The sequence below is a fragment of the Mytilus trossulus genome, chromosome 8 (genome assembly GCF_036588685.1).
Source record: "Mytilus trossulus isolate FHL-02 chromosome 8, PNRI_Mtr1.1.1.hap1, whole genome shotgun sequence".
NCBI lineage: Eukaryota > Metazoa > Mollusca > Bivalvia > Mytilida > Mytilidae > Mytilus > Mytilus trossulus.
The window spans coordinates 58,442,122-58,456,517 of NC_086380.1; the positions used below are offsets into that span (position 1 = coordinate 58,442,122).

Sequence of the window (14,396 nt, forward strand, 5' to 3'; positions counted from 1 at the left end):
CAATGTGTGATGACAATTGGGTTGGCTACAAAGATACATGTTATTTATTTGTTGGACAACCCCAGTCATTTCAGGAAGCAAGAGTCCAATGTGCAGCCCTCAATTCTACACTAGTGTCTGTTCTTCAAGAAGCGGAATCGAATTTTATAAACGAATATCTAAAAGGTGATGTTTTATATGACAATCATCTGAAATACATAGTTTAAAAAATGATTTTAGTAATCCGATTAAGTATCTGTGAACGAACCTAAATATTTTAAATCTATTTTTGTCTAATATAGCATTGACTGTGTGATTGAATTGATTCTTCTGTGGTTCTTTGGACCGTCTTCCGAAAAAGAAAATGTCTTGATGTTTCTTGAAGTCCTTAACGGATTGTAAATTCAAATCAAAACCGTGCATTGGGTTTTATACCTGGTTTATTATATTTATACTAATATGAGCAACACAACGGTTGCCTAATGTGGAACAAGATCTGTTTACCCGTCCGGATTACATGAGATGACCCCAAGTTTTTAGGGGGGTTTGTACTGCTAGGTGTTCATTTTGATATGATGTGTTTTGTGTGCTATTGATTGTCTGTTTGTCGTTTTTTTTTAACCATGGCATTGTTTAGAAGATGGGCGATGAATTGTATTTAAGAATAAATGTTTCTTTTTTAACTTCATTCGGGTCAAAGCGTTGACCGAATACGGAAGCGCTTCATTCTAAAATTGTGCGCACGGTCAACACTTTTACAACCCAATGAAGTTACAAAAAGAAGCATTCAATATTTATCATAACATTTTTCTAGCTAGGATCATGAAACACGGATTTTATCAATTTTCTATTTAATTCACATGTGCACTTTTTTGTCGGACATCGTGTTTTCATGAAGGATAAGTTTTATTGTGTAATACAATTGCTTAAGGACAACACGTGATGTGCGGTTAGCCAATCAGAATAGCGTATAATAATGAAACATTCATCTAATGTAATCATTAGTTATTGTCAGTTATCAATTAATCGTTCATGTGCATTTTAGATAAATAAATACCAAATCTGATAAAATTGAAACGATTCTTTTCTTGATCTCTTCAGATGTACCAAACACATGATCTGTATTTACCATGTGTTGAAAGCTTTACTTTGATACGAAGAACAGCAATAATTTAAAATATCGCTTATATAAGATTAGAAATTTGGTTTACTGAAGGTGTCCTTGTTGATATTCAGTTTTTTCGTCTTCATAGTTTACGAGAGTGATAGAAAAGACGAGCCCTGGTTTATTGGCCTTAACAGAATCATTGAGGACGGACCCTTTACTTGGACGGATGGAAATCTTTTACAATATACATTCTTTGATCCAAGTGAACCGTCATCTAAAAATTCTGCGTATGACTGTATGGTTCTGAAAGAAGAAAAGAGCGAGGATGGCCTACACTGGTTCTCTCATGATTGTACTCTTAATGCGAGTGTGATATGCAAGAAATCAGGTAAATGTAAATTTAAGTCATTTTTTAAATGAAATTAATTTAATCTATAAAACCATTAACGAATATTTTGAAATGTTCTTTTTTCAATAATGTATATCAATTCATAAAAAATCTTTAAGCCAGGTACCTCTGACAACTATTGAAAACATAATATGATAATGATAACCTAGCAAGATGTATGTTTATTTTTCTAATTAAATTAAATAACCCGATTTTATGCTAAACGCCAATGATTGCACATCATATCGTATCTTTGATATTTATCACGGTATTAATGTTTTGTTGTTATATTCAATTACCAGACCACTATCGATGTCTTAATTGCGCTGACGTGACGTGCATCAAGTAATCATTAACCAATCAAACGATGAATTTGTGAATAATAGTTGTAGATATATAGAGGCAACAGTAGTTCGAATACCCCTATTCCAAAGTCATTAATCGATTGAGAAAAAAAACCATCCCTGTTATAAGCTGAAACCGAGGGAAACATATCAAGTATAAGAGGAGAACAACGACACAACAGAAACACTTAAACTCAGAAATGTTATTATAGAAGTATCTTTTTTGTTTCAGTCAATTACCGATGTATGGAATCAAACATGACGGAAGTTGGTGCTTTAACGTCAACCGAAGAAGATATGACACTGACCTTTTGTACTCAGATATGCAAAGGTCAATTTAAGGAATATGCTCTTGTTCAAAATATAACTTGTTGGTGCAGAGACAATCTACCTTCTGATTGGAGAAACGCATCACATGATCAATGCAATACAGTATGTCCTGGTAACGTAGGACAAACGTGTGGAGGACACACTTCTGTAACAGCTATTAATGGTTTGTACAATTTGCCATTTTAAATTTTATTGTTTTTTTGGTAATATTTTCAAAAGTGACATGTGCATGATTATCTTCCCGTGTGTTGAAAAAATGTCATGATCGTGTTCATATGTGGATTTTTCTTCTGAATCTTCAAATGTTTTGGGTGATATATTAACGTTTCTTATAGGCTTACTCTGCATTGTAGTTCCGATGTAAACTAGTAATGCAAGTAATTTGAACGTGTATTAATAGGCAAAAGCCAAACGCATAGATGATAAACTGCATATAGTAGCAAAGGGATATTATCAAAGGGATATTTTCAATGACACATGTAATACTGAAGATCACATATAAGAATGTACCTCATATAATTTTTAATATGATGAGATTTAGTTCTTATTATTGCAGCCCCCTTCCATATTGATAATACACATGGTACATGTTGTTATTCATGATAATTTGCGCATGTGCATATGATTAATAAAATATGATTGAATTGACTATTTTCATATTTTCGGTTTATTTACTCTGGTTTATACCATATGTGGACGGTTTACCTTTCTCGTGATAAGACAGCTTGGTACCAATTCAAGTAAAAGCCAGGTAAAAAGTAAAATAAAGCATTCAGTTGGTACAACTTTGGTGGGAAATTTACTATTTTACATTTTCTTTAAACTTCAATATAATCAGAAAAACATAAAGTTTCTCCTCAAATTACCGATTATATGTTCATGATACTTATCCTGGTTGATAGTACTTTACCGAGTAACAGGATGTCCTACCTCAGAAAAGGTAACATGACGATGAATTATATAATTCGAAGTCAAAAGTCGGTATATGAAAATAATCTATTGATAAATACTAAGATACAGTTATTATATTTTCTATTCCAGTCGCAGGTTACAAAGGGGCTCAGTCTTGTAATGAATTAGAATTGCTAGGTATAGGTGGGTCAGAATTTTACACAACGGGTACATCGAGTGTTCAGAATTGTTCAGTATCGGGTAAGCATACTATATATGGATAAATTTACATTTTGTCGTAAACGGTCATACAACATCAATTTATTATCAGAGAGAAACCGAAGACTACACAAAAAAGGGACGAAAGATACCAGATGGAGCGTCAAACTCATAGATTTGAAATAAACCGACAACGTTATGGGTAAAAATAAAAAGATAAACAGACAAATAACACCACAAAAGACACAACATAAAGACTGAGAAACACGAACCTCACCAAATTATGAGGTGATCTCAGGTGCTTCGGAGGGTACAATGTTTGTCTTGAATAGACTATGCGCCGATCAACTAGTTTAATCCAACTTATATTCAGAATACAATATGTTAAAAAAAAATTGTAAAGTTTTACAAGAATATCTGATTGATTTAATGGTACTAGTGTTCGTTAGGATATCATTTGCAAACAAGTGAAAAGTGTTTTTTAAATAATTTTGGTTCCGTGACTTAGTCACCTTTCTTATTGTACATTTAATTAAGAAAAAAATGGCCTTATACATTGTATAATGATTATCGATTCAAAGGGATAGTACAGAAAATCATAAATCGAAAATGATGATAAAGCTATCAGTGAGATAAATGTCGATAATTGAAATATACTACAAGTTAAAACTAAAAAGAAAATAAGCCAAATAAAAAAAACACACATTTATTGCTAATAGAATGGCAGAATATACCAAATGGTTAAACTCTGAGGCACATACTTGAAGAAAAACGATGAAACATCCAACAACAGCATATAAAAGGGTTTATATCCGGTATTCAAAGTCAAATTTGAGGGGGAATAGACGGAACTAAGATAACGGCGATTAGAAATGTCAATGTCCGCATTTGACATTATATAACGGTCACTCAAATATCAATGAAGCGATATTATACGTTGGCTTCTAAAAGTCCACTAACAATTTTGTTCCAATTTTTTTTTATGTTCGTTTTGATATACATGTGTTAGTAAGATCGTTTTTATTCCTGTTTGAATCATTTTACACTAGTCATTTTCAAGCCCTTCTAAACTTGCCGTTCAGTGTGAGCTTAAGATACGGATTCAAGGTAGTAATTTGACCTGTAATTTTTTATGCATTATGACTTAGGTGGAGGAATGTCTCTTTGGTACTCTGATTCACCACATCCTCTTCTTTATATGCTTAAGAGAGAATAAAAACGAACTGCAATGTACAGTCATATATTCAACAGAATGTTAAATGGTCATGGAATGCTTATTTCTTAAATAACTAATTGTATTTCAATTCTATCTTTAGCTTGTCCTAGATCATGGATAAAAGGCAATACTAGTTCTGCTTGTTATAGATTTGTTCCCGGTCGATTACACTTTGAAGAAGCTGTAGTGCACTGTAGCAAGTACAATGCATATGTCGCCTGTTTGGAAGAAAGTGCCGAAAGAACATTTATTTCATCTATTGTCTCTAATACAGAACAGTTCTCGAACGTGGAACATTGGGCGACAGGGTTGTATTCATTTCAACCCACCAAGCGTTATAGATGGTTTAATGGTCAACAGAGCATAGATAATTCGACAGTCCAATCTATACCATCATTTTTGCATCTACACGTCAGGTTAACCAAAGCAGGAACTTATGATGGCCATTCCAAACGAAACGAAGAAGTATCTTTCATCTGTGAACAAAATACAGGTAATACATATAACAATGTTTTAACTCATTAAAGATTCTTATAATTTCAATGCCAAACTTTGTCTTCGTCGCGCTCAAAAGAAAAAAAAACACTCTTGATATACCAAATCCAATATGAAGCTGCAGGGAATAAATCACAAAAATGACTCTTAGTTGTGCAAAATACAGCTACGGGCAATCTAAACCTGGGAATGAGTCTTTTGTAGACAAAATGCGCGTCTGGCGTACAACATATCAACCCCGGTACCTATTTGTTCAGTTTCTTTTAAAATATAGTATAACTCTGTCGGTATATTATTCATTAAACCACTCAAAAATAGTATTACACCCGTAAATAAATGAAGGCAATAGAATACCGCTTTTCGTAAGTCCTAATTCGATTGAGAGATAACAAATCAGTGATGCATATTATAACCGAGGGAAAGTATAAGAGGAAATCAACTGAACAACAGCAACATTGAAGTGAAACAAAAACAAACGCCAATGTGATGTAAATACATTTTGTAAGTTTTTTTTGTATTTCTATACTCCATACCATTTATTGACAGAGAGAGACGTTTTTTATTCGATCGACGTCTTTCGTAGGAGAACCGAGTCTCGCTCTTTTACAACAAATTTAATCCTGGTAGACTTGGTATATGTTTGAAGACGATACACATATTCACATTTAGACCATTTTTAAAGATCGCTCTACACCTATCAACTGTATCTTTAAACTTATACAGTTATATGTGAAAAAGAAAAAATATTAAAATATGCGATTAATATCACTTATATATTTAAAAAAAACCCACCAGGAAGTACATGTACATTTATGACAAACTATACCATTATAGTTGGATGCCAATTATTTTCTTACACAAATGCATGCTTGTCGTGTTTGCATTGCGACTTTCTCCAAGTTTTGTAGCTTTTGATTGAAATGTGTAACATCTGTACACTGTTTTGTGCTGTGTGCCATTTTTTGACTATTTATTTGTTGTTTCTGTTTTGCTCACGCATCGTTACGGAATTTGATGAGACTGTTGTAAAAGCGAGAGTTTTGGTGCTGTGAAACCGAGTTCTGTCCTCCATTTTCTACGTTTGAAAAACCTGTGCTAAGTCAGGAATGTGACAGTTCTTGTCCATTCGTTTGGGGTATTTCTTATTTGATTTTGCCATGTGATTAGGGACTTTCCGATGGAATTTTCCTCGGAGTTCAGTATTTTTGAAATTTCACTTTTAGGATATTTTAAATCTATGTGGATGTTAATGTTGCAGCTTGTGTAGAATGTATTTCAATGCTTTGTTGTGCACTTTTATTCATCACTGCATAAAGCTAGTTTTCGACTTCAACGTCCATTAACTAGAACTGTAAGTTTCCTATTGAGGGTCGTTTCTTCCCTATTGGCAATCTGGCTTCCTTAAACAATAAATCTGACTTCGATTAACTAGCACAGTAGTGTTGAAATTTGCGTTAAACACCAATAAATCAATTTATAATTATTCATCAAAACACATTACTGATTCGTATATGTTTTGCCAGATTATATTGGTTGCCACCAGACTAACATATCAGAGGTGATCAACCAATTGACAGTGTATGAGCACAGTGATGTTATATTATGTTTGGAGTTCTGCAGACAAAAGGGAAGTTCGTATGTAATGATCGGGAAGTCGTATCAGTGTGCATGCAGCAACACCATAGAATCTAAGGTAGAGGGACATAACTGTAATAATATCTGTCCAGTAGGCCAGCCTTGTGGTGGAGAAGGAGATTTTGTTTCTGTATATAACATCTGTAAGTTTATATAAGAATATGTGGGATAAGTGTCAATTAGACTACTCTCCATACAAGTCACAATTTATAAATTTTTAAAGAAAACCGTTAAAGGGCAACGTACAGTCTTCAACACGAAGCCTTGAGTCACACCCAACAAAAAGCAATAAAGCACCTCAACAATTATTAGTGTAAAAGCATTCAAACGGGATAACCAATCTATATAAATACAAGGAACGAGAATCACTTATGAAGCACATCAACAAACAACAACCATTGACATTTAGGACAGGTGCAAACAATCAGCGGATTTATACGTTTTAATAGTTGCCTTTTTATATCTTTTTCGATAATTTATGATTAGTAATGAACTAAATACACAAAAGCCAGTAAACAAACATCGTTTCAACTTGAAAACTGACATTTCAAACATGCAAATGCTTACATCATAGTGCTTCGTTTGTCAGCAAAGATTGACAGAATTTCATCTTATTTGCTCTCTTTTGCATTATATTTATGAGTTTAAGCATTTATTATTTATTATAACGTTTATTGTATATATCTATTTTTAATGTCACCGATCAATTACAAAATGCATTGCAGCTATGTATCCTGCATATAGTTCATGTGAAGAATTATTTCGAGCGGGCATTACCTTGTCTGGACAATATAAACTCAGTAGTGGAAATCAGGATTGTTTATTTCAAGGTAACAATATAAAACTATTTTGGTATTTGAGAAACGCAATGACAAGTAGAAAAATCAACGACGTCTAATGCAGAACATTTATCAAGCAAATTAACAACACATTAAAAGCCTTAAACTTCCTTTGAATTAGCCTAGGCATAAACATTTATTGCATTTTGTATCGATTTTATTTGTTTATAGTTTATTCAATAATCGATATTTGTATCGTTGGAATGAACTATATCTATTGTGTCATTAAATTTAAATGCGGCAAGTGATTTTGACCAACAATTCGGGATTTCAGGAATATAATGTCAAAGATCGTACAAGTAAATGCCCGTGTGAAAATAAAAATAAGAATCATACGGAACAAATAAATATTGTAAAACCAGTATCTTATTATGTGAGAGAAATCAGACTATATATTATCCAAATATCAGCCATTTATGTATGTATTTAATGCAATGAACCAAGATCATATGTTAGAAATACTGTTATTAGTTACGTTTATGACAAAATATTGTTAAACAACATGTAAAACACTTTTTTTAGACATATTAGTATGAAAGGGACTCGGTGACCGATCGGTCTAAGTAGTTGAACTTCTCTTTCACTTACGTATCAACACATTCGTCATGTTGTCTAACAAATGAAATGGTAACTAGTTGCTTTCGGGTATATTACAGATTATGAAAAGTAACACTTTACCAGGGAAAACATGAAGGAAACGCAAAACCTGGAACATTGTTTCACATAGGCAACCTTTACTGCATCTGGTGGTACTTCATTTCGACTCGCAAATGTATTTTTTCTACATATGAATTTGCCTTACGGTACTTATTACGACTTAGTTTCCATCATTTAAATTTGCATCAATTTGATATTGAATAGTTAGCTTGTATAAGTACATTTTGTTTCAGATAGTCAAACAATTTGTAAAGAAAAATGGATAGGAATAAACGGGAGATGTTTCATTGGCGAAATTGTTGACCACAAAGAAGAACTCTACACATTGACAGAAACATGTAGAAATATTGGTGGACAATTGGCAACAATTTATGACCAAGAGTACCACACAATCTTGTTTGATTATGTAGCCAGTGAGTTAAAATTGATAAAATTCTTTCTAGTTTCATCATTTGATGTAAACACTTTATAAAATATATAAATGACGGCTAGCAGTTTCAAATGATATCAATAACTTTCAAGGTAGAACGAGAGAAATCACAGTAAATTTGATTAATCATGTGTCTTTCCTTTTGTATTAGTAAATACTTAGTCCACATACACATTTGCGTAACCTTGGATTCAACACCTTATGCAATGTCAATAAGGTTTGTGTTCCTGGATCTAGTTTTTAAAGTATGGAGTAAGACAGTTGTTTGTACTTGTTGCGTTGATTATCAGTGTTTGATTTGTCCAGTTTTATTGACTGTCCCTATTGAATTTGCCTTAGAGTTTGTTATTTTTGTTAATACTTTGGTTTGGTTAGTTTGTGTTTGGTAAGCTGTTTGAATTTGGAAATGCGTTTGTCGGTATTTTATGTTCCGTCCCTTTGTATCGATTTTTTATTAGATACTTTCGAAAGTCCCGTTTTAAACTGTCAAACTATTCAAAGGTTTTGCTTTAAAAACGTCTAGTGTCATACATGGTTGCGTGTAAGGTTTCTTAAAAAAACCTGATATTTTATCCTATAATCATGGGTCTTTGTATTCAGCAACTTTTGCAATGAAAATTAGGTGGTGTCACCCGATATAGTTTTCAAAGTTTACCAACTCATGTTAATGGCAGTTTTATTCTATTTAGGTTCTTTTGGGTAATACTTTAGTTTGGTTAATTTGTGTTTGGTTAGCTGTTTAAATTTGGAAACGGATTTGTCGGTAGTTTTATTTTCCGTCCCTTTGCATCGATTTCAAAAGTTCCCTTTAATACTGTCAATAAACTCATTATAGATACCAGGACTAAATTTTGAAAATACGCCAGACGCGCGTTCCGTCTACAAAAGACTCACCAGTGACGCTCGAATCCAAAAAAGTTAAACGATCAAATAATGTACGTAGGCCAGAAGCACTATGGAACAAAATTCCTAAAAGTTTTGCCTAATACAGCTAAAGTAGAAAAACTTTACTATTCAAATGTTTTGCTATAAAAACTTCTAGTGTCATACATGGTTGCATGTTTAGTTTCTTTAAAAACACTGATATTTCATTCTATATTCATACGTTTTTGTATTCAGCAACTTTTGCAATGAAAATTGGATGGTATCACCCGATATAGTTTTCAAAGTATACCAACTAATGATTATGGCAGTTATATTTTACTTGTTTTTTTTTTGGTAATACTCTAGTTTGGTTGATCCCCCTATTAAACTTGCTTGGGAGATCAGTATTTCTTGTAAACAGTTTGTTTCTTTAGTTTGTGTTTGGTTAACTGTTTGAATTTAAACACGATGTAGTCTATCTATTTTGCGTTTCCCCTTGGTATCAATTTCTTTTAAGAAAGGTTGGGCAGTTTTGTTTAAGACTTGCAAATTTTTGAATGGTTTAGCTTTCAAAACTTCTAGTCTCAAGTATGGTAAACGATAACGTTTCTTTCAAGAACACCTAAATTATTATCGTATGTTTTGGAACAAAAAAAAATGTTTAGAAAAATTAGTTAACGATACAAGAAGAAATTACAATCTGTTTTATCTAAATAATGTTCAATTTAATTAAACGTTTGTAATTATTACTTTAAAAAAAATAATAAAGATGTTATCTATTTCTGTCAATGGCATTACAGCCACAATTTCATTTCTTTGAATATTTACAATCGTATGTAATACTTTATATTTTTGAGACAGCAAGTTAATGTTAAACTAATAAAACACGATATATAGGTGATATTTCCAAAATATGGATATATTCTAAGAGGAAATGTTGATGTGCTCACGATAATCACTTTACATGTAAATGGCCGATGTGACTTCTTATTTAAAGTCTAAATTATTTGAAATATCTTCTGTTCATCAATGTTTTGTTAATTAGTTGTTACTGTCATTGGTCCAATACTCATAAAATGACTAGTTATCAACCTCTACCTCATTTGCTCTCTAGTACCTAATTTTCATATATATTTTTTAATCTATATCCGGAATTGAATAGTTTTAATTTTAATTTAAGATTCACCTTGGCTCGGACTCCAAGCAATTACCAGAATTGGATTGCTGAATATCTTTTCTTTGTATACTAGCACTTGGGCATCTGGTGAAGTAACTGACTATTTTCCATATTTGGAAAACGAAAATAGTCAATATTTTTATATGTCACTAGAAAAGTACGACCACCATAACCAAATTTTACCTGGGACAGACTCAACCTCGACATCAAGTAATTTGCTGTGTGAGGAGATAAAAGGTACGCACAAATTTAATGTCTGCCATTTGATTGAGATAGAATATAAAGGGAAATAACAATACTACTTTCCTAAACGAATAACCTATCTCACACATGTATCTCTAGATCTATACCTTTGTAATTTGGTTTGTGGGAGAAAAAAGATACATATACATGACACAATTTGGTTTTGCTTTAAGCAAAAAAATGTTTAAGTGAAGATGATTTGCTGATATCACTTAAAACCATGTGCAATCTCTTCTTAAAAAATGAATCGTACGCGTGATACTAACTTGAAAAAGAGTGACGAATGATACCAAAGGGACAGTCAAACTCATAAATCTAAAACAAACTGATAACGCCATGGCTCAAAATGAAAAAGACAAACAGACAAACGAAAGTACATATGACACAACATAGAAAACCAAATAATAAACAACACTAACCCCACCAAAAACTAGGGGTGATATCTGGTGTTCCGGAAGGGTAAGCAAATCCTGCTCCACATGAGGCACCCGTCGTGTTGCTTATGTGATAACAAGTCCGGTAAATAGTCTAATTCGGTAGGTCACATTTATGAAAGGGAAGGGAATTGTTATTACGACGTAAGGAACATATCTGATATCATTTGTGAAACGGTTATTCCATAACGGTCAACCAACTAGTGATGGCGTCAGTACAATTTACGAAGTGATGAAAGTGTTTAAGACGTATCATAAGTTGGAATGTCACTAAGAACTTCCATTTATGAAGCAGTGTCAAATTATTTTGTGTCTGTATGGTAACGAAAACTTTATGTAAAAAATTCTAGAAAATAATAATAATAATATAAACCATTTGATAAGCTAATAATATGGTTCCCTCTTTTTTATTTATCCAAAAGTAGAAAGTATTTTCTGCAAGCTGATACATGTCATACAAAAAAAAAATGTACGCGTGAGTCTCATAATTAAAAATCAAACTATTGTTAATAATGATCGTTTGATTTTTGCTTGATTAACTTCTGACAAAAATACACCACGGATAAAAATCTTTTATATTTTTCTGAGTAAAGGCGATAATTGTTTACTGATGTTCATATACACTGTAAAACACACAAATTATTCTAATTATATATTGTAATTCATAGATAATGTCGGGTGCTTTGACGGTAAAATGTTAAACAAAACATCTATGTACGTAAACTCGATGGAACTAACACTCTGTAAACAGCTTTGTATCGCCAATGGTACAACATTTGCAGGAATAACGGAAGATGCATGTTTTTGTCTTGAACAAAACGATATAGATTTTATGACAAAGTTAAATCCGGGAAACTGTACAAAACGATGTCCTGGTAATTTTCTTCAATACTGTGGATCGGGAAATAATATCAATGTATATGATATAGGTAAGTGATTAGATTTACTGTTATTGCTTCATCACTATTCGTAGGAACCCATTAACAGGATAAAAAGAAATATATAAGTGGAAAAACATACAGATGCAGAAAGAAAAAAATACGACAACAGAAAACAATATGAAATAAGACGATGTGGAATGATTGTCAACGAGACAACTCTCCATCACAGACCAAACGACGCAAACATTAAGAGCTAGAGGTCTTACAAAATAAAGCAAAGTCTTAACCGCAAACTCAGCTATAAAAGGCACCGTAATTACAATTATAAAACAATAAAAACGAGATAACTAACATCATGATTGATATACAAAATAAAGGGCGAGAAACAAATATGTTACACAGTAACAAGCGACGACGACGACGACTTCGCAATTGCATATACTAACGACTTACCACGACGTGTATATTCTCATAATAAATGTTCAAACTATAACATGCATAACAAACCAAAAGAAAAATTAGAATAAATATTGGGAATGTGTCACAAAGACTACAATCCGACCAAAGAGTAGAAAACAACACTGCGATAAAATACCTCACCCGGAAGCGGTCTTCAGTTGACCCTTAAGCTAAAATGTGTACTAGGCGAAAATAGAAATGATACTAAACTCCTAAACATGTAATTGAATTAAAATTATAAAGCATACAAGACTACCAAAGGTAGATGCTCCTGACTTAGAACATAAGCACAAACAATCATCTGCTACACCTCTAAAAATTTAATATGTTCTCGATATTTAATTAACTGTGTATAACATTACGGTCATGCGATAACGACATTCAATCTTTTTATTATAGCAAATTCAACTTTAGCCCAATCTTGTGAACAGTTGTACTCATTCGGTATATTCTACAACCACACGTATAAACTAAACATATCTGGTTCACAAGAAAACACCCAGTGTGGGTTTGCAGGCAAGTACATTGCAATGGGAGAAAGATATAAGAACTTGCATTTTTTCATTGAACATGCATTTCTGTGACACAATATAATATTTCAAGTAATTGTGAGTTTAAACTAGACGAATCGACGACGGTTTCGAAGGTAGAGTTAATTGAAATATGTTTGCGTGCATTTTTTGAAGCGAATGTAAAATTGATCATTGCAAAACTATATAATTAGTTATCAAAGGTAAGAAGATTATAATTTAGTACCCCAGACGCGCGTTTCGTCTACAACAACGCATGAACATAATGCTTTCATTTGTTTTGCAATGTATATCCCATCGCTATTGTTGCAATAGTAAAAAGATCGAACATGAATCTTATTTAATTAAAGTCACGGCATTAGTTGCTTAAACGATTCTTATAGATTATCGTTGATCATCTAAAAGAGTTTGACTATCTATGTTGAGCCGGTACGGCGAAAGTAAGAAAAGCAATTGAGTTGAGATTACCAATGATAATCTGTCTATCGCTATTTTGCCTATGACGACGTTGGTGCGCCCTTTGTTTCTAGCGATAATTTTACGTTTCACTTTTTCGTGCCCAGAGAGGAATTTATCAGTCAGTGTGAAAATTTCGTAAAATAGCAATAATACTGAATATTTGAGACTTGATTTATTTTCGTCATTGATCAAAACACATACATGTTCAAATGTATGATTGTATAACTGATCTGTAAAATTCATTGCAAGTTGCCTGTGCTACTAGTATATAAAAAAGTTGTAACTCTGCTTAATCATTTGACAAATTAATGAACAAATGAAAGCGATCAACGATAATGTTCTGTTTTCTGTTTACACATTTGGATTACAAATTCCTTAAAGTTTTAAAGATCTTCCTTTTTTATGAACATATCTTGTAATTTTGGTGAACAGAACTGAAATAAATCATATTATATGGCTTACTTGAAGTTATGAATTAGAAATATGGTGAGCAAGAAATTAATTTTAAATTTTGATATTAAAAAAAAAAAATATACTGCAATCAGCTGTTTAACTATACAGATAAAGCTACATGTATACGTATAAACGTTAGCTTTATACGCCAATGACCTCAACTAACCTATAAGCCCCGCCTCCTTACCGGAACTACTTATTTCATCAACAACGTCACGTCACGACCATGACAACGTATAGCAAAAATGATCAAACTTTTATGAATTTAAACTTTTATGTCTTCAAATTGGTTATTTATATACCATGTTTATTAAATGTTATTTATTATGTTCATTTTCCCTTTCTATTCACTTTTATGTCAATGT

At 32.4% G+C, this 14,396-nt stretch overlaps 1 protein-coding gene across 1 annotated transcript; it reads left to right on the plus strand.

Annotated features, from left to right (window-relative positions):
- On the plus strand, window positions 1-10,865 carry LOC134727804 (uncharacterized). Its single transcript, XM_063592194.1, has 9 exons — window positions 1-165; window positions 1,233-1,475; window positions 2,052-2,312; window positions 3,191-3,301; window positions 4,576-4,968; window positions 6,494-6,748; window positions 7,331-7,435; window positions 8,335-8,514; window positions 10,576-10,865. The coding sequence occupies exons 1-9, from the start codon at window positions 3-5 to the stop codon at window positions 10,863-10,865; spliced, it is 2,001 nt and encodes a 666-aa protein (XP_063448264.1). The 5' UTR covers window positions 1-2.
- The last annotated feature ends 3,531 nt before the right edge of the window (window positions 10,866-14,396 follow it).

Bases quoted from the DNA above. Each gene is read 5' to 3' on its own strand.
- LOC134727804 (XM_063592194.1), top strand. From the start codon at position 3: ATGTGTGATGACAATTGGGTTGGCTACAAAGATACATGTTATTTATTT. The intron at 3,302-4,575 runs GTAAGCATACTA...TTCTATCTTTAG, and splicing joins TCAGAATTGTTCAGTATCGG to CTTGTCCTAGATCATGGATA. The intron at 6,749-7,330 runs GTAAGTTTATAT...AATGCATTGCAG, and splicing joins TGTTTCTGTATATAACATCT to CTATGTATCCTGCATATAGT.